We start from the raw sequence: 25,772 nt of genomic DNA on the forward strand, positions 1-25,772 counted from the left end.
GATGCAGCAGCTGACATGTTTACTTTACTATTGTCACCTGATATATTTGTTTTAAACTCTTTTTAACATTGTATTTTAAAATTGCTGTAGCCCACCCTGGATGTTGTGGTGAAGGGTGGATAAGAAATTAAACTAAGCTTTATAGGGTCCCACTTATTCTGCCAGCTCTGCTACCTCAAATCAAGAGAGCCCCTTTATCCTGTGTTTTCAGCTACTCTCTTCATTGGAGCTTCAGAACAATCTCTCTGTGCGCCAATAGGTTAACCGTGTGCCTGAATTAAAGTTTACTTATGTTGTACTACTGTAGATTTATTACTTTTTAAAATTTAAACTAGAAATCACCACAAAGAGCCTGACTCGGTGTGGTGTCAGAGTGAACTAATAAACCTATGGCCGAGATTCAGGTGGGGTGTGGTAGCTATTTATTTCTTCAGTGGAAGGCCCCTATGTGATGATACCTGATGGCTCTGCTGTTTATAAAGTGCAAGGGCAAAACCTTATTGGAGTATAATAGAGAAAACAAGGCAAGACCTTGTGTGCTGAATGATGATAAGCACATTCATGACATTTACCAGATACACCTGGCTTAGGTCTATGTAAAGAATTTGTGATGGGATAATGAGCTGCTTGTGCGTAAAAGCTGAATCCCTCAGAGCTTGGCATAGGTCTCAAAGCTCTGCCTTTACGGGAGCCCTCAAAGCATGACTCCCTCAATCGCTGGCAGAATCTGTCAGTGGGCGTTTCCGGAATTTGCGCCAACATAAGAGTTCCTTAACGGAAACTCTCCTTCGGGATTCTCGGCGTGACAGTTTCCTGCGAGGAGTAGGTGTACCCAGAGGAGGTCCTGAGACCTCCCTGCTGTTTTCACTGGAAGTCTCTTGGAGCCATCCCTCCGACTGAGTTGATGAAGTCTCTTGGAGCCATCCCATCCTCTAGATGATGTTGGACTACAGTGTCTCATCATCCTGGACTACAGGTCAGCACTGTAGTTCAGTAGCTAGAGGACCACAAGTTAACTAGTACTGCTGTGTATCAAACTACTTTCTGAATGAGGAACCATGGCATAAATGAAACATGCTGTGGACATCCCTAAAGGAGGTGATTGAATTATCCATGTTTTAGTGTTCAATATGTAGAAAATTACACAGATGCATAACTGCAGCATTTCCATGTAAAAAGAGTGGACACCCCCCCTCTTGTTCATATAATCAGTTTAATCATTACCCATTTAGCTTGTACAGTACTTTTGCATAGTGGTAAGGTCCAAAAAAAATACACTTATGTACATCTTTCAGTGCTTTTTTCTGTTAAAATTCCCCTATAAATTGATTCTACTCTTTACTGCACTCATTTGTACAAGAGCCCTGAGAAATAAAAATGTGTGGACTTAGCTTTAACAAAAATCCCAAAATTACCAGCCCTGATCTGGCCATAAGCCATTTTTGTTATTTGTCTGAGCTTAACTGGAGTAACTTGGTGGCTCTTGTTGTGATGAGGATACATCTGGAGGGCCACCAGTCCTGTGTGTTGAGCTGCCCACCACTACAACGGGATCTTGGCTACTGTAGACATCTAAAGGGAAAGAAAGCAAATGCCACGTCTTTTGATGACCCTTGGCTGCTAAATGTAGACGTTCCCATTCAAAGGCACTTTTTTCCACTTGTTGCTTTGACAGATTTTACCAGTTTCAGGTATCCTCCATTGTTCTGCTCTTCATTTCCAAATAACAAAAGGTCATGCTCTACTAAAGATAAACATTAAAATCCTTGGTATCTTTCTTGTTAAAAGTTCCTGAAACGCTGCCATGGGCAGTACTAGAGCTAAAACACAAACACGGAAGTATTAAGATGCTTTTTGGCGAGTGAAGCTATCAATTACGAAGATAATATGTTCTATAAAATCCATTGAATGCATTGTAAAAAGCAGCAGGCATGGTACAAAACTAGTACTTGCATTAACACAGCATTTGGAACTCTCTAGTATTCTTATACAAACTCCAGGAATAGTTTGCTTTGTTTTCTTCTCAAAGCTCGAGTTCTCTCTGTAAAAGAACACAAAAACAACATTCATACCTGAAATACGTCAATGGAACCTTTTCACTTCTGTAATAAGAGTATTCTGCTCTTAACTAGTGCAGCTCTAAATATTAACTCCCTCCTGGTCAAACTTCCAACAAGCAGCCTTGAACTTTTTAAAGAAAAGGCAGGCAAGAGATAAATAGATTTTAGAGGCACTAACACTTGTTTAAGGTACTATAATTGCAAAGTCAGAGAAGAGTCAGCATGTTCTCTTGTGCATATAAGATTTGCGCCAAAGGAAAACACTCTTTGGCAGAGGTTTTGCTATTAACATGACGTACCTGCTCAGTCACGAACGCAGGCTTCCCGGCATTCCTGTTCTGTCTCAAACCTATTTTGGTTACCGTCGCAGCCTCCATACCAAAAGCGAGCACAAGAATTTACATCCTTGGCATAATACCACATCATTGTATAGTCTCGGCAGTCTCCGGTTTTCATTGGTTCGAAACATCTGTCATCTGGAAACAAAATGGATTGGATTTTGTTTTTGGTTGTGTGTTGTTTTTTTTACATCTACGGAGACCTGCTCAAATTCTACAGAAGCACAAAATCTTGGGCCTTGTCTTCCCCTGCTATGGTGCTGTGAATAGGTGCACCTGAGGTATTTGGTAATGGGAGGGTGTATCTGTAAACAACAGCCACTCCCCTCTTTTCTACAACCAAGGCAAACCTAGCTTACTCCTGTGTTTGCCGGTTCTGCCAGTTTTGCTACAGAGCTGGGCTGTACACAGCACTAACTGACAGCTATCGTGCCTCTTCCCCAACCCTAGAAGACGTAATGCCGTTGTACCATAGTTTTCTTTTTACGTTCTGTGTTGAAGCCCTTCAAGTTTGTCCGCGTTCCATTCAACTACAGAGGCTTATTTCGTTCTATCATTTACTGACTAGGCACTCTTGCACACACATAACCTGGGACAACATGTCAATGGCATTTACTCCCAGGCTGGGATTGGACATACAAAACTCTGTCTAGTTAATGTGCCCCTCTTGTGGCTGTTATGTCCCACAAACCCACTGATGACATGCTAAAGACTGTGCTTTATTCTGTCTTTACCTGCTTCAGGCCATGAAGTGATCTATGAAAAGAGGAAGAAAGCTTTCCCCTTAACTGGTGGCCTTGTTCTGTTGCCATGTCATAGCCTTCAGTTTTGCTACCTCTATAACTTCAACTTTGTGGGGAGGTGGCCCATACAGTCATACCTTGGGAATCGAACGGAATCGGTTCTGGAAGTCTGTTCGACTTCCAAAACATTCAGAAACCAAAGCACGGCTTCTGATTGGCTGCAGGAAGCTCCTGCAGCCAATTGGAAGCCACGGAAGCCACCTCGGACGTTCAGGTTCCAAAAATAGTTCGCAAACCGGAACACTCCCTATTGCAGCGTTCGGGAGCCAAAACGTCTGAGAACTAAGCTGTTTGAAAACCAAGGTATGTATGACTGTATAAGCAAACTCAAGACCCATAAAGGCCCATAAAGTCTGTACATAGCTCAGTTGGTAGATCATGAGACTCTTAATCTCAGGGCTGTGGGTTCAAGCCCTATATTGGGTGAAAGATTTCTGCATTGCAAGAGGCTGTATCAGATGAGGCGCATGGTGCCTTCCAACTTCTAGGATTCTATCCCTTAACACTTTCCATTAGAAGAATCTTTTCACACCTTTCGTATGAGGCTGCAGAACAGCTGGCAGAGGTTGCACATCTCTAGTTACATTAGATATGTGAGTTATATCTGGCTTGGGAGTTCTGAATTCAAAAAACTCTTGTGTCTCATGAACAGAAGGGGCAGCTGGTCGCCTGTGACTATCAGGAAGTTGCTTAGGAGGAGCTGTAGTAACATAGCGGTCCCATTCAGAATACGACACTCCTTTCTCACTAGGAACCCCTGGCGATAGCTATAGAAAAGGAAATAAAGAATTAAATGTCAGTGGCAAATGGGAATAGGGGGAAAATAACATATAAAGATGCATTGTATTAGGAGAAATTGCTTGCAAAAATGTGTACATTCATCTATTGTATGCAAAAATGTATTTGTTAGGGAAAATTTGCTATGGAATGCTGAAGAATTTTCAGGAGGATTTTTTGAATACAAATTCCTGCAGAAATTTGACGAACTGAAGATTGGAAAAATGACAAAATTTTCCAGCCTTCATGGTAAAACTAAGTGAACTTAAATACCAAGGCCAAGAATTGAAACCTGGGAACTCCTAAGTGCCAAAAAAAAATAGAAAGACATGCTTTACTATTCAGCTATAGCCCTTCCTATATAAGCACAAATCTTTAGAAATACTTACAAAATCAGTATCTTCTGGCTTACGTGGAGGGACGTAAGGCTCATGTGTCTCAACTACAGAAAATTGACCAGTGTGCTGCGTTCTTGTCTCAAGTCCTGGAGAAAGGGCTGAGCTGAGCACTTTGGTGATGTAGGAATTGAAATCATTCTCACAAATTTGTTTGAAGATCTTATTCTCAAGAGCTGGAAGGGTTTGAAAAAGTCAATGCTGTTAGATGGAAATACACATCGACCAGGAATGAGACCGAGCTGATGGTGACAGGCCCATTTGCTTCAACCAGAGGCCCTCCAGATGTTGTTGGACTCCCAGCAGCCCCAGCTGGCATGGCTAGTGGTCAGGGACCATAGGAATTATATGAATGAATTTATTATTTTGGTCACAGACCAGTTCTAGCTCACATACAAAATCAGAACACAATAGGGATACATTTAAATTGGCAGTTCGGTATAACAGGGACAGTACAGATATAGCAGCAGTTAAAATATACGAATTAGAACTTACTCACTAAAATATAACCTGAAGTTGTCATTTAAAACCTTAATCATGATGATATGACAGCTTGTTCCCTACGTTTTATAGCAATCCCACAAAATTTGGCCCATGGGAATTATAGTCCCAACACCATCTTGGACGGCCACAGGCTCCTCACCCCTGTTTAAATTGAGGTCCGCTCCACTGTATGATGTGTACGTGTTGTGGGAGGGTTAAGATTGTATATTTTTTATGCAAAGAGAGTGAACTTACGGGCATTAAACTGTCTTGTGGGAAGGACTGCAGGAGTAAGGAGGAGGCAGGAGAAGGCCCCCTCCGGAGAAGACCATCGCCAGATGAACTCTTCACCTCCATCCCTCCTGGGCCATTCTACTACCGTCCTTTGGGAAGACTACTGAGGACATTTTCAATGTCGACATTGTCCATTGTTGGGTTCTTTCTACAGTGGAACCTTGGATCTTGAATGGCTTGGTTGACAAACAAATCGGCTTCCGAAAGCCAAAAACCCGAAAGTAAGTGTTCCGGTTTCCGAACATTTTTTGGAAGCCAAACTTCCAACACCGCTTCCACTTGTGTGCAGGAAGCTCCTGCAGCCAATCGGAAGCTGCACATTGGTTTTCGAACGGTTCCGGGAGTTGAACCGACTCCCAGAATGGATTAAGTTCAACAACCAGGGTTCCACTGTAATGTGATTTAATACTACTTGTAAGCCACCATGGAAGGAAGAGCACCCTAGCAGGCAGGATAAGAATCTAATCTTTATAAAGAAGTGAAGAGTGCTTGCCACATACCTCTCTGCAATATCACACTACTACTTTTTAAATAGCTGAGCTAACTAAGAAGTAGAGCTCAGCTGAGGAGAAAACCTGGGATGTGGGGGAAGAGCAGACAGACTAGAGCAGGCATAGGCAAACTCAGCCCTCCAGATTTTTGGGACTACAACTCCCACCATCCCTAGCTAACAGGACCAGTGGTCAGGGATGATGGAAGTTGTAGTCCCAAAACATCTGGAGGGCTGAGTTTGCCTATGCCTGGGCTAGAGCTTCGTACACCCCATACTTTAAAAACTTTTAAAACACATGCCATCCCCCAAAGAATCAAAGAAGTTTCTCTCTCCCAGAACTACAGTTCCCTTCAACCTTCACATACTACAGGCAGAGGGCCTTCTCGGTAGTGGCGCCCTCCCTGTGGAACCCCCTCCCTTCAGATGTCAGGGAAATAAACAACTATCTGGCTTTTAGAAGACATCTGAAGGCAGCCCTGTTTAGGGAAGTTTTAAGGACTGATGCCTTATCCTTATCATCTTGATTAAAACGATTTTGCATGCAAACATTAAAACAAGGAAGTCAGCAAATGCAACAGTTCGCAACATACCAGGATGAAATGCTTCCATAGCTATATATACACACACTAAAAACAATATATACATGTTATATATATATATGTTTTAGTGTGTGAATATATACACACACTAAAAACAAGCATTGCTGATGTTCCTTATTATACTTTATCATCATGCAAAAGCTCCCGCTGCTATCTATAGCAACTAACATTTATAATACCAATATGCATTGCTAATATTCCAGCAAATCACATTCCAGAGAGGTTGCTCCCTCTTACCTTGCAGGGTCATGAAATCATCTATCTGGTAGACGTGCTCTGTGTCTGGGTCTGAAGCGATGAGGTCCAGATCTTTCCGGAAACTTTCAAAATTGGGATCGCTCTTCTGAACCACCCCAATGACAAAGATTTCAATGTTGAGAGCGTGGGCGTTCTTCACAACCACCTCCAGCGAATTCTGATCGCGGCGATCTGCTTGCCCGTCCGTTATCACAATAGCCACCTTCCTCACCCCTGGCCGGGCGGCCTGGAACACATCAATGGCGTTGCTCAGAGCTGTGGCAGTGAATGTGCCTTCTCCCAGGTACTGCATGGCATCGACGGCACTTTTCAAGCTGTCCTTGTTGGGGAACTGCTGCAAAGTGGACACCAGCTCGACTTTGTGGCTGAAGTTGATGATGCCGACGCGAGCCGTAGCTTGGTTGACGGTGACGGCGTCAATCACCGTTTTCACAAACCGTTTGATCCGGTCAAAGTTCTCGGGCCCGACGCTTTCCGAACTGTCAATCACAAACACGAGCTCCAGAGGGTTTTCTTTGCACTTAACACCACAACCTGTTAAAAAGGGGATGAGATGGGGTTAGAATTAAGTCAGCTATCTGCTATGTAGGGACACAGGTGGCGCTCTGGGTTAAACCACAGAGCCTAGGACTTGCTGGTCAGAAGGTTGGCAATTCGAATCCCCGTGACAGGGTGAGCTCCTGTTGCTCGGTCCCTGCTCCTGCCCACCTAGCAGTTTGAAAGCACGTCAAAGTGCAAGTAGATAAATAGGTACCACTCCAGCGGGAAGGTAAATGGTGTTTCCGTGTGCTGCTCTGGTTTGCCAGAAGTGGCTTAGTCATGCTGGCCACATGACCCAGAAGCTGTACGCCGGCTCCCTTGGCCAGTAAAGTGAGATGAGCGCCGCAACCCCAGAGTTGGCCACGACTGGACCTAATGGTCAGGGGTCCCTTTACCTTTACCTTATCTGCTATGTAGATTTTAAATAATTCCCCAAGAGTTGCAGACTGGGGTCCAAAAAATAAATAAATGTTCTGATGTGCACACAAGGTGCTTCCTCTGTCCGTGTGCATGAGAAAGGCTTCCCTACATTCCCTTCTGACAGCAACTTCAGATACATCTTGGAATAAGTGTGTACATGCTGTTGAAGATTGGGAAAGACAGTGGACAATGGCACCTGTTTTCTGTGGATGTGAGTCTTTTGTTCCCAGCACTGGTGAACACTGCACATTCATGCTATTTCGAATAACTGTTCCACTAAGGGTGGCTTCATACATGTGATTTTTTTTCTTCTTTTCATTGGTATAGTGCTCCTCACCTCACACAGAAGTAGAGATGCAGCAAGACAGTAAAGGTAAAAAACAGGTAAAGGACCCCTGAACGGTTAAGGACCTTCCTGCAGCCAATCAGAAGCTGCACTTTGGTTTTCGAATGCTTTGGAAGTAGAACGGACTGCCGGAACAGATTCCATTCGACTTCCAGGGTGCAACTGTTTAACACTGCAGAGACATGGGCCAGCACTTGTGAAACACCACTCTCAGCTATTTTCCTTCCATTCATGGTTCTTTCAACCTTACCCAATAAATATACACACTTCTAAGGTCAATTCTGAATTCTTTTAGGGAAAACAACTAATACGATGAAATGGTTTCATTCCTTCAGGTAGATCTTACCACATATCTCCATTATGAGTCTGATTACATCTTCTTTCTGAAAGAGAGGAGCCAGTTCAGTTGTGATTTCAGATTTGGAAATCAGTTACGCATCATTGCCTAATTGTTTTTGTTTTGTTTTGTTTTCTAATGGAAAATTGGACGCTTGCTTTGCATAAAGCAAGTGACTGGATGTTTTGAAACACTAAAAAATATTGTTACAGTGATATTCAGATGGTTCTCTGAACATGTCTAAATGGGGAAAGAATCATATCTACTTGCATGGGAGTGGAAATTGCCAAAGTTCGCTCAATTCTCTCATGTCCAAAATGGAAATTAGTGCAGCAAATGCAATCCGTGTTTTCTGCTGTTTTCACAACAGTCCGCAAACAATATTTAATTGAGAATGTGTATCGTTGTCCTCCCCCCGCCCCCATTTGTATTTTGTGTTCTTTGCGTTGAAATGAATGGCCTTTGCATTGAAATTAGTGGTATGGCATAATGCTACAATATGTAATTGATTGCATAAAATTCTGTCTGCCATGGCAAGACAAACAACATGGTTTTCCCCAAAAGCTGAACTGTAGCAGATTAGAAACAGCGCTGTGTACATGGCTCAGAACAGGCTGGAACACATTTTCCAACAAAATACGTAGTTAAATGATACTTAATCTGTGACAGAAATGTCATTTTTATTTGACGCAACATAAAATATACGAAAAGCCCTGCTGAATCTGGCTGGTGGCCCATCTGGTCCAGCATATTGTTCTCATATCGGCCAACCAGAAGCTTATAGTAAGTCCACAAGCAGGACCTGGAAAAGACTGATTCATTCCTAGCTGTAATCCAACAACATCTGGTGAGCCACTGATCCCCCATCTCTGATCATAAAAAGTGCCAAGCTGCAGCTTTTACCAACAGTCACATTTTTATGATAAAACACATCAGGATATACTTACAGTAAGGCCAGGTTCGCCTTTGAGTCCTGAAAATCCCTGAAAGATTGTATAATGATATAAATTATTAAGTGCACTATCTTCTGTTGTGAAAGAATAAATAAAGTAGTTGTGTTTTTTTAAGTGTTACCCTTGGTCCTGCAGGTCCAGGTTCTCCAATCTCTCCTTTGTTACCTCTCTTTCCCTGGTCTCCTTTCTCTCCGGAATCCCCCTAATAATAAGATACAACATGGCTATAAGCCTGGCCCTACATAATTGGTCACATGATACAGCACACAGACACCATTTGAATGGTAATGCCCATCAACTTGGGGGGGGCAGCCCCCTCAAATATTTTATTGGGGGGTCCAAAGGAGCCTTGGCTCCTATGGATAGAAGGCTTTTTAATTTCCAATTCCTCTCCCCCCCTTCTTTCTCCTTTTGTTTATTCCTTTATTTCTTTAATCTTGGTTGTTTCCCCTCTTTTTCCTTTCTAAATTAGTTTGCTTTTTATTGTATTTTATGTTGAAAACTTTTAATTAAAACAGATTTTTTAAAAAAGAGATAGATGGGCAACTCTCTTACCTTAGACCCGGGTAGTCCAACTCCCACAGAGCCTTTTTGTCCTGGTAAGCCTTGAACACCCCGATCTCCCTAAAAACAACATAGAGATTTGCTTAGAAATAGCCTTTGTAAAAAGACCGTAACATTTAGCAGCTGCAAGCAAAGTACTGTTCCCTTGGTTATTTAGGTCGTCTTCTGTTTGAATGCAGAACTGTCTGCAAGGATTGCATTTGGCTATACCCATACGGACATTTATTAAACATACAGGAAACAAGCATGCAGGAAATCCACTGACAGATGTTTAGCCCAGCCGTCTTATCCCTTTGAGCAGAACAGCTTTCCTGTCACTTCCATATGGAACAGTTATGTTAAATGTGGCCCAAAAGCATCCCCAGGGCTCAGCTGCTCAGCTTAAGCAGCCACCAATATTTCTCAGCCACAGGGTTTACTTACATGACCCAGAGACCTAATACACAGATGCTCCTCTAGTGAGACAGCTTCACAAGATGGGAAACAGTTTTCTACTCTATGGCTCTAAGCCAGTAGTTTCCAAACCTGAGCGGCCACTGGAGGTGTCAATGACTATCAGGCTTTGAAAAGCTGGCATTGCTGTATCATGTTTATCAATTTTGTTGACTCAGGCTACATTGGATTTTGAATAAATGTGCAACTAATGGTTACAGCTTTTAATGCTGCTGTGTAATCACCTTTCTTGACGCGGGTGGCGCTGTGGGTTAAACCACAGAGCCTAGGACTTGCTGATCAGAAGGTCGGCGGTTCGAATCCCCATGACGGGGTGAGCTCCCATTGCTCAGTCCCTGCTCCTGCCAAGCTAGCAGTTCAAAAGCACGTCAAAGTGCAAGTAGATAAATAGGTACCACTCTGTCGGGAAGGTAAACGGCGTTTCCTCTGGTTCGCCAGAAGCGGCTTAGTCATGCTGGCCACATGACCCAGAAGCTGTACGCCGGCTCCCTCGGCCAATAAAGCGAGATGAGCGCCGCAACCCCAGAGTTGGTCACGACTGGACCTAATGGTCAGGGGTCCCTTTACCTTTACTAATCACCTTTCTTAGTGCTTCATGATTCAACCACTATTCTGAATAATGCTCTTTATAGGGCAAGGGGCGCCGGTGATGAGTTTATGGAGCCAAGGGAACAGTGGCCCCCCAAAATATTTGGAACCACTACTCTTAGCCGTCCAAACCATAAGACCTGGAGCTTTACATACGCAAGAAATGTCACATTCCTGGCATCTCTGTGGCCATATAAAGAGTGATGACATTTCTGTAGGTGACAACACACTTGCTTTCTAAATTTTGAATTGCCCCAGAGGAGTCCCTACCGGATTCTCCATTCATTCAACATTTGGGACTCTCCTCCAGGCCACACCCCCTTCCCAGGCCATGCCCCTCACAAGCCGTGTTCTGTGCCCTCACTGAGGTTCATGTAAATGGGAAAGTGTTTTTAAAATGCATTGCTCTAAGTCAGATTCTTGTGGGAAGGATCCAGCTCAACGTTTGTTTTGTTTTTTATTTTATTTTGACAAAGTAATAATCATAAATAAATAAGAATTAAAATGTGCACCCCACCACCGAGACCATTCCATTGTGACTACTCAACCTCCCAAAATTTCAACACCTCTTGTGACCCCTTTCCGTTTTACAAATTCTACAAACACCTTCCGTATCGCCTCGAAATCATTTCTCCTACATATTCCCCATCTTACCTTAATGGCACATCTCAATTTATCATTAATAGCTACACCTCTTTATATCATTCCTCCATTTTATATTCTGCTTGCCCCTTCCACTTCCCTAGCTATTATAATTCATGCAGCTGTCAAATCTGTGAGCAAGTCCTTCATAGCCTGTGAACCTTCCACCCCATCGTAAATTGATAATAATGGCAACTCCACACTTTCAGTCAACTTTAACCCAGTGATTTCTGTTATCTCCCAGCTCAACATTTTCCCAGATATTTATAGCTTTGGTATAAGTAATTGCCTAGTCTGGATGACAGCAGGTGTGTGTCTCTCTCTGTGTGTGAAGTCATCAGGTTCTAAAGGCCAAAACTTAAATTCTAGTTTAAAAGATATGTCACTGCTAGGACACCCTGACACAACATGGCGGCCTTTTAATTTGTTAGAGCAAACAGTATTTACTCAATTATTTCACTTCCATGGAAGGGGAAAGTCCAGGGTATGGGACATCCACAGTTCATCAGTTCTTCCAGAACAAATTTGTGTCCTTGATCAAGATAGAGTTTTAAAGGCCTGATCTTTTCACTCCAACAGGGCTGGCACTCAGTTAAGAAACTACTGTCTGTCAACCAAGTGGACATTTAAAAATTAGGTTTTGGGGGTTTCTTTCCCCTCTTAAGCAGCAACATAAATAGTTCCATGAAACAACTGTGTAATGAAGACAGGGCAGGGGGAATCACTTGCAAAAAAACTTACGTCAGCACCTACATTCTTACCTTAATTCCTTGTATACTATCTCCAGGAGGACCCTGTGGCCCTGGCAGACCTTTTTGTCCAATAACACCCTAATTTTTTAAAAAGGGAAAAAGGGAAATAAAATTGTCTCAGATTAAGAGGGGTGGGGGGAAGTAGGTTAAGACAACTCAAGGAAGAAGTCAGAATTGTATAGTGTCATGTAAAGTTTTGTGCCCGTCTCTGCCTTTTCCAAATGCTGGAAACTGTGAAAAGAATTACATATATGAGCCTTTGTAACTGCTTGGGGGCACTTAAGTGCATTCCTATACATGTCTACTCAGAAACAGGGATGGACAAATTTATCAATTTCAGTTTCTTGCAGCTTCTCCTTCTTTCCCATCTTAATTTCAATTGGCTTTTTTCTTTTTTAAAAAAGAAATTGGCTTTTTGGCTTTTTTCTTTTTTAAAAAAAGAATTGGCTTTGGCTTTTTTCTTTTTTAAAAAAAGAAATTCTTGTGAAAATCCATCGGCATCTTGGTGCAATTTCTCCTAATCAATGAAATTTCACATGCAGTTTTGACTAATGTATACACTTTTGCAAAGCAATTCCCACTAACATAATTCATTTGTAAGTCATTTTCATGAATAGATGCCTCTTTATGCATGCCATACAGTAATGTATGTATTCTTGCACACATTGGTTGGTTGGAAAACTGCATTGAAAAATTCAGAGGAGTACAAATTTCAAAGGATAGCCATGTTTCGGTTCACATATTGGTTCAAAAAGTGTGGATTAAATGGTTTCTCATTAAAATGCAAACTAATTCAATTCTTCACCCCCATCGCAACTTGGAAATAAGTCCTATTGAGGTCACTCCAGGTAATTCAAAAGCTGGAGTAAGAGGCCAGCAGAGTAAGGGCAGCCATGGAAGTGTTTAGGGTGTAAGAAAACTGATAGCACAATCCCACCTATTTCCATTTCTCTCTGCCCTTGGTCACGTTCAACAGCCAGCCAAATTAAATGGCAAAGCTGCCTTGACTATACCATTTAAGGCTTTGGATACACATTTGAAAAACAAAACAACTGCCAGGACACAGAAACAAGATAGGCTGAACCCTTCCCCCTGACATGCTGATTCTCTGTGTGCAAGCGCTTATCCTTTGCTCCATAAGGTAAGCAAATGTACATCCACAGCAGTCACGTGAAGTCTCGGGCTAAAAAGAGCCTGATGGCTGGAGTGAACCACTCAGTCCCCGTTATTAAGTGCCTAGGATCAGTAGCATTCTTCTGCAACTAACCCCCCCAAACAAAGACAACACTGCATTCCTTTGCTGGGTGCACTGCATCTAACAATTCGGCCACAAAATGCAACATTATAGAAAGAAGTGCTTCTCTTGCAAGGCATTCACAAACCCGTCTAGATTAAAACAGGCAAAAAAGAAGAAGAAGCTGCTGCTAAGATATTGAATGTAAATTAGCTCCAGAGCATTCCAAGAAAGGTGGCTATCATGTTTAACTTAAATATAAAAGGGGCAGGAACTTCTAGATCAGGGAAAGAGAACCTGTGGTACCTACAGATGTTGTTGGACTCCAACTCCCATCAACCCCAGGAAGCACAGACAGTGGTCAGGGAAGATGGGAATTGTAGTCAAACAATATCTGGAGGGCCACAGTGCTTATTCCCAATCCCTCTGCTAGACTGTGCAGAGATACATGCTAACCTTGGGCCCAGGTATTCCTATTCCTCTTTGACCAGGAGGCCCCGGGGATCCTCTTGCTCCTGGTTCTCCCTAAAGTAAAGAAAGACAAAAAGGAAGAGTTACAGATAGGTAGCCGTGTTGGTCTGCCATAGTCAAAACAAAACAAATTCCTTCCAGTAGCACCTTAAAGACCAACTAAGTCAGTTCTTGGTATGAGCTTTCGTGTGCATGAAGAAGTGTGCATGCACACGAAAGCTCATACCAAGATCTGACTTAGTTGGTCTTTAAGGTGCTACTGGAAGGAATTTGTTTTGTTTTGAAAAAGGAAGAGGTTCAACACAGGTATTACATCCACAGAATTTTATGAATGAGCCTGCTTGCTTTCAAAACAAATCATAGCAGAGGATGTTCCAACTTAAAAGCCGGCAAGCACTTCCCATAGATATCAATAGCTAAAGATCACATTACATGTGCTATTTATTTATTTACGTGCATTCTCGGGGCAGCCCATAGAATAAAAAATGCACAATACAGTGGTACCTCGGGTTACATACGCTTCAGGTTGCATACGCTTCAGGTTACAGACTCCGCTAACCCAGAAATAGTACCTCGGGTTAAGAACTTTGCTTCAGGATGAGAACAGAAATCGTGCTCCAGCGGCGTGGCAGCAGCAAGAGGCCCCATTAGCTAAAGTGGTGCTTCAGGTTAAGAACAGTTTCAGGTTGAGAACGACCTCTGGAACGAATTAAGTACTTAACCCGAGGTACCACTGTACAGTAAAATGTAAAGCACCGTTAAAGCAATTCCCAGTTAAGGTTTTTTATTTATTTATTTTAAAAGAATATATAAACGCACACCCAAACCAAAGAGCAGAGAATCAAAGCCACAGAACCAGGGGAATATTAGGAGCTACAACAAAATTCAAAAAGCTGTTAGAAAATAAAAGACATTTAAAATGTGGTGACAAAAAGGCATTAAAGTTAGGTACACGTGGCCCTGCTTGGGAAGAGCGTTCTTCAGTTGAGTCACACAGCCACTGAGATGCCCCTTTCACAAACAGGCACCTCATTTGGCTTGGGCACCCAGAGAAAGCATTGGGATAAAGATATCAGGGTTGGAGTAGATTATCCTTGCCCAAGTCCAAGGAGTTGCCTGGGGCAACTCAAAGACAGACTTTTTTTACTGGTGCCACCGGTGTTGCAAAACACAATGTCTGTATAGACACTGGGTTGGCTTTTGAATATTGCACTTGATCTCGCAACCTGTTTTTAATTGCTATGGGTTTTTTAAAAATGGGATTGTTTTACAGTCTGTTTAATTATGGTGTGTGCCCCCCCCCCATTTCTTTTAATGCTCGTGTAACCTTGGAGACCAGAGTTCACCGGGTGACCTTGAACCAGTCACCAACACTTAACCTAACCTACCTCACAGGAAGGGCCGGATTGTCCTTTGTCAACAACAAATTGTCACTGTTTTTTGTGTTGAATATATGCTATATGGTAATTTATGGACCTACACAACACAAAACACTTGCTGTATGTAGGTTTTATTTTGTTTGGTTTTGATCTTATATTTTGGAAGTGTACATCCAGGTTTTTTTCCTTTAAATTTTTTTTGGGGGCCCCAAAGAAAGTGGGGCCCTAAGCTATAGCTTGTTTAGCTTATACGTAAATCTGGCACTGCTCACAGGGTTGTTGGGAGGATAATGTAGAGAGCGGGAGAGCCATGGATGCTAAACTGAGATCCTTGGAGCAAAGGTTGGAAATGAATGCAATAAATAAGCAAAATATTTTGAAGAGGGGGGCTTTATAAGATAACAAGCCATTATAAGATAACAAGGGAGGCATTCACGGTGAGTTCCGGCACCTCTTTTTCTAGAAAAACAGCACGGGGGAAGATGTTTGTATAAATAAATAAGAGATGGTCTCCATGTTCTCTCTCCCCTCCTGCCAGAGAGGGAGGCAATTCAGAGCAGGTAAATATTGAGGAGTGTGGAGAGAGGCCTTCACAAAGTTCTCTCTCATTCTCTGAATGATGGGGAAAGCTGCTGGAACTGTTATTTGGAGCAACCTTCTTCTCCCACAGAGTTTCTAACCAGCCCAGCACTTAAAGGTTTAACAATTCAAACACATAATGGAGAAATGTTCAACAAAGCTGCCAGAGATTTAAATAATAGGACAGCTGTTGACAGATGGCTGAGAGCAACTTGATCTTGGTGAAATCCCTAAAGGACAAAGGTCTGTTTGACAATTTGCGTACAACTGTGGTTTGTTTAGGGGGAGGAGACGTCTGTGATATTAGAGAGGGGGCAGCCCAACCTTCAAAAACTAGTTAATGGAGAAGCTTTCGGGGCTGGAATGCTGAGACTTCAACGCTTAAATCCGAGAAGCCTGTTTGACTGGTTTGTGGATCAGACTGTGAAAAGATCATGAAGATTAGAGCTGCAGCAGTCCTTAAAAAAACTCAACAATCTTACTTGGGAATAAGTCCTATTAAACTCAGAGGAATTTACCATGGATCACACACGTGTAGGCTTACATGATTGATCTTGAATGCTAAAGACGGGGCCAAACTACATGTTATAGATCTGTAACTGGAAAACATCTGAAAGCAGCTGTGACATGTTCCCATTTGGACTGGGGAGAGGGAGCTGACACATGAAGTGTCAAGTCCTTTTTTTATGGTGGCATTGCTCCAACCCCATCCCCCGAGCAGTTATTATTTGCACATTGAGAGGCACATTGATTCCATGTGCTACCAGCAGGTGGTGCCAAAGGACGGGTCAATTTCTGTATGGGCCTTTTGGTATTTGTGGATGAATTGAATGTTATCTCCTCCCACCCACCGGCTTTTCTGATTTATTCACCTAAAACATTGTGATTTAACTGGATTGCAGGCTACTTGGGAAACCCAGCCAGATGGGTGGGGTATGAATAATAAAATTGTTGTTGTGGTTGTTGTTATTTTATTATTATTATTATTATTATTATTATTATTATTATTATGCCCCTCTGAACTCACTCACTTAATTTCAGGTAAACCTGAATAGGACCAGGCTGCTTTAACTTTAATTCTTTAACTTTAATTCACAGGACTACTGAAAGCAAATGTTTCACCTCTTAACCATTTCAAAGACAGGCTGTTCAAAACATTTACTGTAAATACTTAGATGCAGTTTAGACATGTTGCTAAACCAGCACTCTCTTCTGGATCAGGCCAAAGACCTATCTAGTCCAGCATTATGTTCTCCTGCTGGTCAAGCAGATGGGAAACCTGTAAACAGGACCTGAGTGCCGGCTGGGGCTTCTGGGAGTTTGGAGCTAAACCATGATTTAGCTTGGCTTCTGGGAGTTTGGAGCTAAACCATGAGCGGAGATGGGGACTCTATGGTCCCAGAAGCCAACATGACCAAGGGTCAGGGATGACGGGATTTGTAGTTTGACAACATCTGCATGGTCAAAGGTGGGGATTCGATGACCTTCCAGCGTTGGAAGGGACTCTAAGGGTAATCTAGTCCAATCCCCTGTAATGCAAGAATCTTGTCCACAGCCGGCCCTGGGTGGGCTCAAACCACCAACCTTTTGGTTAAGAGCCAGGAGCACTGACCCATTACGCCACAGGAGGACTATTGCTTAACTGCAGCTCCCATCATTCCTGACCATTGACCATGATGGATGAGGATAAGGGGAGCTGGAGACCTATATCATCTGAAGAACCACAGACTTAGAGCTACATGAATGGGTCTATTCTCCTCCCAGGCTCACCCCCCTCCTCTTTTCTCCCCTGTGTGTCCAAGGGCAGGGTGGACGAGGAATCAGAAGCTTTTCTTTCAATTTTTTAAATTAACAATGCCTTCTGGAGTTGTTTGAACCAGTGGCTGTGGTTTAGCACTATGGTAAGTTTCAACAAGACAGCTTCATAGCCTGTGATTTGAAGTTGACTTGTTTTGCAGCTAATCATAGTTATTATGTGATACGTAGTCTAAATTCGTGTGAAATCAAACATTAAACAGTTTGCATATATATTATATAGACAGGGGTGTATGTCTTATTTTTCTGCTCCTTTCAATTAACTCTGTGACCTCTGGTGCATTTATTTTTAAATTGTTCCACTACTGTGAAACACAAGAATAAGGTTCTCCAAGCGACTGCACATTCATCGTAAATTTATGGAATGAGATGGGTTAGAAACAACTCTATAAAAGGGAAATATTATGTATATCTGTTGAAATGGATCCAAAGATATACAAAGAGTTACCATGCTGGGCTTTTCGCTTTGTTTTTGTTTGTTTTTGAACCGCAGGAATTTTTCTGCATGCTTATTTTTTCTTAATTAAAAAGGGCGAGGGAGGAAGAAAATGCAGTCAGCTGAAATTGAGCTAACGGGCAGTTACTGTGTGTGAGATCAATAAAGAAGCCTGGGGCGAGGAACAGACACTCAGCTCTTTACTGGAGTTGAGCCTATGTTTGATAGGCCAGGATCTTAACATGATACGCTTCCTGCAGCTGGCTCTACCTTGCCCCCAGAGACCACTGTTGGTGGGTTCCCCTCCCCCCCCCAAAAGCTTTGGCTCTGGTTCTTCAGTAAAAATGCCAGGGTAGGCTATTCCCACTGCTGTGGTATCAAGGCTGTGGCTTTACAATTTGCATGCCTTTTATATATATACTCAGTTGTTGTGATTACAGCCTGCTCCTTTGCCCTTTATGTCTATCCTATACACAACAAGAAAGTCACGCCTATAGTGTTCCCGCATCCCACAGGAGGTTTTGAGTGAATCGGGCCTCTGTTTCACCAAATTCCTCGTTTCTGCTGCCTGCATATGTGAGCCATCTCTCAAGCCCAAAGAACAGAGCTCCAATTGAGATTGAGGGAACATTCTTACGGAGTGATACTTAGTGGAATTCCAACTTGTATGTAAATGTGTTTATAGGGGGCTCTTTGGTTAAACAAAGCTGTTCGTTTTTTTATTAAAAAATAGAGGAAATTAGAGCAGTACAGAAGAAGGATCGGAGGGGGAAACCAAGTCCTACTGGTCGCTCTGTGTGTGTGTGTTTTTGACACCTCAATAATACGGAAAATAAATGACAATGAAAGTGGCTGCCAAACCTCTGTGAGAAGGAAAACAATACCCGGAACAATTTCTATGCCACATTTCCAAATATTATCTCAGTAACCAGTAATGAAGCTGGATCTGGGACAATTTGGGACAGATAAAAGAAAGCGCTTCCTCATGGAACGCCTTCCCACAGGAGGCAGTAATGGCCACCAACTTGGAGGGCTTTAAAAGAAGATTAGGCAGAGTCATGGAGGACAAGGCCACCAATGGCTTCTAACCACAATGGCTGTGTTTCACCTCCACTGGCAGAGGCAATATGGCTGTCAGGGACTGGACAGAGGAGGAATGGTGGAGACCGCCTCCCCAGTCCAGGCCTTCCAGAGAAGAGGAAGACAGTATAGATTCACAACAGGGGTTTGTGTCACAGCTCAGAGGCAGATGAGGGGAAAAGTTGGGAAGTGATGGGAGAGGGGGAAGCAGAGCGGGAGCAGCTGGCTGACACGTTATCACTAGAAAGCATTCCAGACCACACCCTCCATTCTCCCAGAACCAGGCAAGCATTGAAAGTAGGAGAGCAAAGGGCTCGGAAGCAAATGGCCCTAAGCAGCCACCGTAAGCTGGGTGGTACTATTGAAAATTGAGGAGAGAAGTGGGGTGGAGATTACTCGGAGCAATGCCGTTACTACAAGAGACAGCTTTTCTAAGCCTCTCTCTGTGACTATTGAATAAAAGACATTGGTAAGAACTCTCCTTGTTTATCTATTCCTGGCAACCTATTGTTGGGGGGGGGGCAGGGTGGATTCCCTGACGCCTGACAATGGCTCTGAGTACAAATTGTGAGAAACCAAAGTTGGGGAGAATGCTCAGGCTCTGCTTGTGGGCTTTGTGCATCAATGACTATACCTGTGTCAGCCCCTGGACAGGGGTAAAAGGTATTATTTGCATAACTGCATTAAAGCCAATATATGAGATTGTTTTCCACCACACAAACTTCTTACAGGGTGCAGGGATCCATAATAGCTGCGGCTTCAATGATTTGTCTGACGCACAGGTTGTGTCTCTTATTTAATAAACATGTGGATTATTTTTTTTTCAGCTTCTTGGGTACAAATATTCAGGGGTCCCGATAAGGAACTGGCCCATGGAGTCAAGAAGTCCCCCCCCCACATGGTCTAGAGCAGTGGCGGCCAAATTTGGCCCTCCAGCTGTTTTGGGACTACAATTCCCATAATCCCTGACCACTAGTCCTGTTAGCTAGGGATGATGGGAGTTGTAGTCCCAAAACATCTGGAGGGCCATCACTGGTCTAGAGGGTTACCACAGGGAAGTGGAGTGAAGAGGAGCAGGAAGGAGGAACGGTGAGCAGAACAAACAGAGAGGCAGAGTCCCTAGTATACAGAAATGCACACTGCATTCCTCAGAAGCAAAAAGCAGCAGAACTTTTGCTGCATCTAATTTTTAATAGCTCTAATTCCGCAAATGGAATGATTTTATAAGAATGCTCATATGACAACCATGGAATGTAGGAAGCTAGCGCTCTCTCTCTCTCTCTCTTCTATTTACTAGGATAATACAAAACTGGTTTGCCATTGCCAGAATATGCTCCAGAGTACTATAAGTGATTTATCTGTTTGTTTTGACAAATTCCTGTGCTGTTTTGTTCACATAGGGACAGAAGTGTTTAGCAGCCTTGAGGGCAGCCACCAAAGAGCTCAAGACATACTGAAATGTGCATTTTATTCAATGGCTCAGCTGTGACAAGTTTTGATTTCCTTATGTAAATTGGGCAGCAGAAGGCAACAGCAGATTTTTTACATTGTTATAGCAGAGGACTGATTGAAAGTTGGCAGATTTAGACAAGCACCCATAAATATTTCACACAGAGTTTCTATAGACTCTTCAAACTTTAAAGTAGCATTCAAAAAGCCATTTATTTAGGGCCACCTTTCCTTAATTTCAGCTTTTCTTTAAACACCCACAGGTGAGAGGATAGCATTTTTATTTTTCTGTTTTCTCTATTTTAAAAAGAAAACATGGCCTATGCTTTTAAAACACTTGCTGTACTGCTGCTAGTTTTAAATTGCTGATTTCTGAGAGTTGGTATGGATTTTTATTTTTATTTTTGAAATGCAAGCTAGTCACATTGGGTGGGTCATTACCCCAAATGGCAGCTTGACATAAGCAAATAAACAAACGTCGTGCCAGAGGTCTAACTTCTGTTAACACTTAAAGGGCTACGTTAAGATGGATTCTGTCAACTTTATAAAAGTAATGTTATCGATCAAGAAGAAACTGTGATTTATGTTCATTTCCGAGGAAAGAGAATACAAAAAGAACCTGCTGGATCAGCCAATGGCCTATCTAGTCCAGCGTCCTGTTCTCACAGAGGTCAACCAGATGCCTGTGGGAAACCTACAAGCATCCAAGCACAAGAACATTCTCCTCAATATGGAGGGAAACAGTGCATAGAATTTGTTTTAAGAAGAAGAAGAAGAGTTTGAATTTGATATCCTGCTTTATCACTACCTGAAGGAGTCTCAAAGCAGCTAACATTCTCCTTTCCCTTCCTCCCCCACAACAAACACAGTGTGAGGTGAGTGGGGCTGAGAGACTTCAGAGAAGTGTGACTGGCCCAAGGTCACCCAGCAGCTGCATGTGGAGGAGCGGAGACGCGAACCCGGTTCCCCAGATTACGAGTCTACCACTCTTAACCACTACACCACACTGGCTCTCTTTTAATGCTTTTAATGACAGAGTTATCTATTAAAATTATAGGTGTTACTTTAGCATGAGTACCTTTTGGCCAGGGTCCCCTGCTCCTTTAAGTCCTCTTGGTCCCTGAAGGCCAGGCATTCCCTGAGGTCCCTAGAACGACGTCAGAAAAATACAGGCTGCTTACTCTCACAGAACCGAAGGATGTACATATAATGGGATTTTGGCCTCCATCTAGGAGCGTTTATTTTTTCATTTAAAAAACAGCAACGTGCATTTTTTTAAAAATCTCTTGTTAAAATTGTATCCTACCTTTCCATCAGGGTGGCAAAACCATATTAAAACAAATGCAATTAATAAAACAAAACAGCAATAACAGAAAATAAACAGCATAAAAAAACAAGGCAAGTAAAACACCAATAAGAACTAATCAAAACATAAAACCAATTTCAATACATAAGATAAGAGAGGGAGGAGATACCTAAAGCTGAGGGCAGCATATCCCCAGTGGTGGGCTAAGTGGCAGAAACATAAATAAGCCAGCCTAAGATTGTTTCAAGGGCAGAGAAGAGCACCAACCTTGAAAGGAGGAGAGACTGGAAAATGTCCTCACAAAAACAGACTGGTTAGCAAAAACGATTGAATATTTACATATTGCAAAGTTAACAGGGAGACTAAGAGGAAACACTATACAAAAAGTTAACAAGGAATGGATGATATTTAAAGAATATCTCAAAAACTATACGGATAAGGTGGATCTCCTGACAGACATAGAATGATACTAAAAAACAAAGAAAACACATAGTAAAATTCATTTAGAAAATCAGAACAAACAAAAATGAAATGCGTATGGATTAATAAATTGCAAAATAGCACAATGAGAACAGTTGGAAGTCAAACATTGATGGTGTATTTATGTTGGGTAGGTATGTAGGTAATGTATGTTTCGCAGGTATGCATGTTTGGTATGGTATGGTTTGGTATGTATGGTATGTATGGTATGTATTGTATCACATTGTTTATATATAATAAAGGAAAAATTATTTTAGAAAGAAAAGAAAGGGGGAGAGACTCTTCTGGTCATTATGAACCTAAGAGGCATGCTGGAGCTCTGAAGGCACTTGAGATCCCGAAGGAGGTAAGGTGTGACGCTTCAGGACACTGAGGACAGTGTACTGTTCTAACCATTTACCTTTTACTTCTTACCTATCACAAATTAGAAGTGAAATTACACTTACTGGTGCACCCGGAAAGCCATCCCCCTTTGCTCCAGGAAGTCCAGGTGGCCCTGGTAAGCCTGGAGAACCCTGAAGACAAATAATGAACATCAATATAAATTATCTAAACATCATATTATTAACTCTTAACATTGCCAGACTTCAATGTCTGCATGTAAGAAGGCAAAACTGCCATGTCACAGCACACGCAGATTATGCCCGGGACAGAGAAGCTTCACCTTCCTGTTGTACTTCTGGTTGAAAAGGACTCGGGGAAGAAGGTGGAAGCTGTTGCTCATCGGGCAGAATACTACCAGGGAAAGTGTTTGTGATCTGGACATTGACAGCTAATTTGCAAGTTTGAGAACTGGCAATACTTGAGAACTGGCTTGCACCATAAGCCATAATGAACCGCATATCGCACTTGGGAAAATTCAGAAGTGGTATACGATATAGTGCACGGCAAGCTCCTCTTCCAAGAAGACGGGAGGAGCAGAAGTCATGCTGGACATGTCTGAGTCCTCAGGGTGTGCCTAAAGGATTCCTCTGGTTTGTTGCCAGTGTTTTAAAATATCATGTAGTTTCCCCATTAATTATTTCAATAATGAAGGAAATCGGGGGCAAGGGGTCTTGTCTCTATTTTGACTTCCAAATTCCTGCACTGGGAAGAGTTGCCAAACAGATGTTCTCACTTTGTGAACAACCAAAATAGGATAACAATACCCTTCTCTTATGAACTGAGGATTTTGTCCCACATATTCCTCCTGATTTTAGAAGGCGTAAGTATTGCTGCATCTTTATTACACAATATCCTAAATCTGGCATCCACACCATCAAAAGGCTTTCATCAATTGATGGATTGTGGCATTTCAGACTGAGGGTGTCTGAATGCTCCCCTAAGTATGTTTAAAATAAATAAATAAATTGTGTACATATAAAACTAGCATGTCAAGATTATTGCCATCATAATTTATCTGTTTCTATCTTTCATTCCCTGAAAGTGAATACATCAACCCATATTTACTAGAAATAGATAATATAAACCACATCTGAACTATGGACACTTTTCTCCTGACCCAAAACATAATGCACTTAAATAAAAAGAAGTCCCCATCTTTCGGCATGTTCGGATGACCAGGGCCCATGGAATAGCAGCTTAAAAATTTCCTTCCTGGTGCCTGTAACTATAAGAAATCTGCCTAATATGTGGTTAACCACTCCTCTACCTCCTGGGATTTCTGAAGGCCAAACTAGACATGCCACTAAATGTGTCTTTGCATTTAAAATGCAAGTGTTTACAATGTTTTGTTTGTTAAAAAATAACTTTACAGTTGTACCTTGGAAGCCGAACGCCTTGGCACTTGTACGTTTTGGCTCCTGAACGCTGCAAACCCGGAAGTGAGTGTTCTGGTTTGCAAATGTTCTTTGGAAGCTGAACATCCGGTGCAGCTTCTGATTGGCTCCAGGAGCTTCCTGCAGCCAATCGGAAGCCACGCCTTGGTTTCTGAATGTTTTGGAAGTCTAACGGACTTCCAGAACGGATTCTGTTCGACTTTCGATGTACGACTATATTGGGTAATCAAAATATTTTACAATGAATTGCAAGAAAGACTCAGATGGCAGCTTGCTATTATAAATCCATTGCACCTGGTTGGATATGACTTCAGATTCTGCTGACATCATAACATTGATTACTCAATTACTCAATTATTGATTAGTCAATAAAGAAGGCCACTTAAGCTTGATATCACTTACTATTATTTTATTACTTACCCTTTACCCTAAGGCCCCAGGACAGGTTACAACAATTTAAAACACAAAATTAAAAACGATTCGAAAATGTACAAGTACAAAAAATGGTATTGCAACAAATAAGGTGGGTCCTGAAAACACACATTCCAGGTGTCAAAAGCCAGGATAAAGAGATGCATCTATTTGCCAAAATCTAAATGGAAGCTTAGGGTTTCAGCATGTCTTTAACCACCCCTGATCCTGCCCAACAAGCGTAAAAACACCCAATTTAGTATTTCTTTCTACTTCTTTGTATGTGGTCATATTGAATCATAATGCCAATATTTTGTTTTATTAAACTGCACACCTGAGGTCCCATGACTGAATTTCCAGGGTTTCCATCACTCCCGGGAGGTCCTGCATATCCTTGCTCCCCCTAAGCATGCACACAAAAGAACACATCTTTATTAAAGGATCACACAATTTTGGAGGAAAGTACCAGGATCAGGTGTTCCACATTGCTTTTTGGCATTATTTACCTTGGGGCCAGGAAGTCCACGAATGGAAGGTCCAGGGCTTCCAACTGAACCTTTGATACCAGATTCACCCTGCAGAAGAAATATATAATCAATGCATGTCTATATCATCAGCAACATATTCACATGATGACAAGGAGTCCTAAAGTACTGGCTTTCTTTCTTTTTTTTTTTAATAATATTTATTGAAAATTTCCAAATATGACAAGAAAAAGAAAAAGAAAAAACAAAACATTCACTTTACCTTCTTTTCATTAACATCCTTCCAGGACTTCCCCACCCCACCCCCTCTTGTATTCCAATTCCTTCAAATAAATTCAGCAAGTTCTTACCCCAAATTTTAAACTTATTATCATTAACCCAAAATTAAGGACATTTTTAACCCCTAGAATCGACCCCTTTTCCCTTCCACGAGTTCCCCTCTTTAGTATACAGAACAGAATAAAATAAAAAATAAAAAACAATGTATAATTTTACACCCTTTGGATTCCAAATTTCCCTCCCCCCTTTCCCGGTTACGTTCCCCAATGTCCATCAAAGTCTGCTGTCGTCCTGGAGATCCCACGTCTAGGCCCAAATCCCTCACAGCTGCACTTTGCCGTCTTTTTGATAGTCTTTGCCTTCTTTTTAGTTGTCTTTAATTTCGAACATCCAATCTTGGAAGAACTCTGTCTCGAAGAGGTCCATTTTTTCAATCCAGATCTCTATATTTAGGAGTAAAACTCCAATTTTATTTCTTTAAGCCTTTTCACTCTG

The 25,772-nt window shown here is 42.1% G+C and overlaps 1 protein-coding gene across 3 annotated transcripts in view; it reads right to left on the reverse strand.

Moving 5' to 3' along the window:
* Positions 1–1,196: 1,196 nt before the first annotated feature.
* The window catches only part of COL28A1 (collagen type XXVIII alpha 1 chain), a 67,530-nt gene continuing 42,954 nt past the window's right edge, over positions 1,197–25,772 (reverse strand). For all 3 annotated transcript variants that reach the window (XM_081881901.1, XM_081881902.1, XM_081881900.1), the window contains 15 exons: positions 25,020–25,088; positions 24,848–24,916; positions 22,771–22,839; positions 21,617–21,685; positions 13,786–13,854; positions 12,105–12,173; positions 9,652–9,720; positions 9,218–9,298; positions 9,091–9,126; positions 8,153–8,189; positions 6,480–7,034; positions 4,368–4,549; positions 3,734–3,968; positions 2,360–2,536; positions 1,197–2,041 (listed from right to left, as the gene is read on the reverse strand). In XM_081881901.1, the coding sequence (XP_081738027.1) occupies positions 2,364–2,536; positions 3,734–3,968; positions 4,368–4,549; positions 6,480–7,034; positions 8,153–8,189; positions 9,091–9,126; positions 9,218–9,298; positions 9,652–9,720; positions 12,105–12,173; positions 13,786–13,854; positions 21,617–21,685; positions 22,771–22,839; positions 24,848–24,916; positions 25,020–25,088 (1,782 nt within the window). In that variant the 3' untranslated portion in view covers positions 1,197–2,041; positions 2,360–2,363. The remainder of the gene's footprint in view (positions 2,042–2,359; positions 2,537–3,733; positions 3,969–4,367; positions 4,550–6,479; positions 7,035–8,152; positions 8,190–9,090; positions 9,127–9,217; positions 9,299–9,651; positions 9,721–12,104; positions 12,174–13,785; positions 13,855–21,616; positions 21,686–22,770; positions 22,840–24,847; positions 24,917–25,019; positions 25,089–25,772) is intronic.

This window comes from Podarcis erhardii (genome assembly GCF_964252035.2).
Source record: "Podarcis erhardii genome assembly, chromosome: 12".
Taxonomy (NCBI): Eukaryota; Metazoa; Chordata; class Lepidosauria; order Squamata; family Lacertidae; genus Podarcis; species Podarcis erhardii.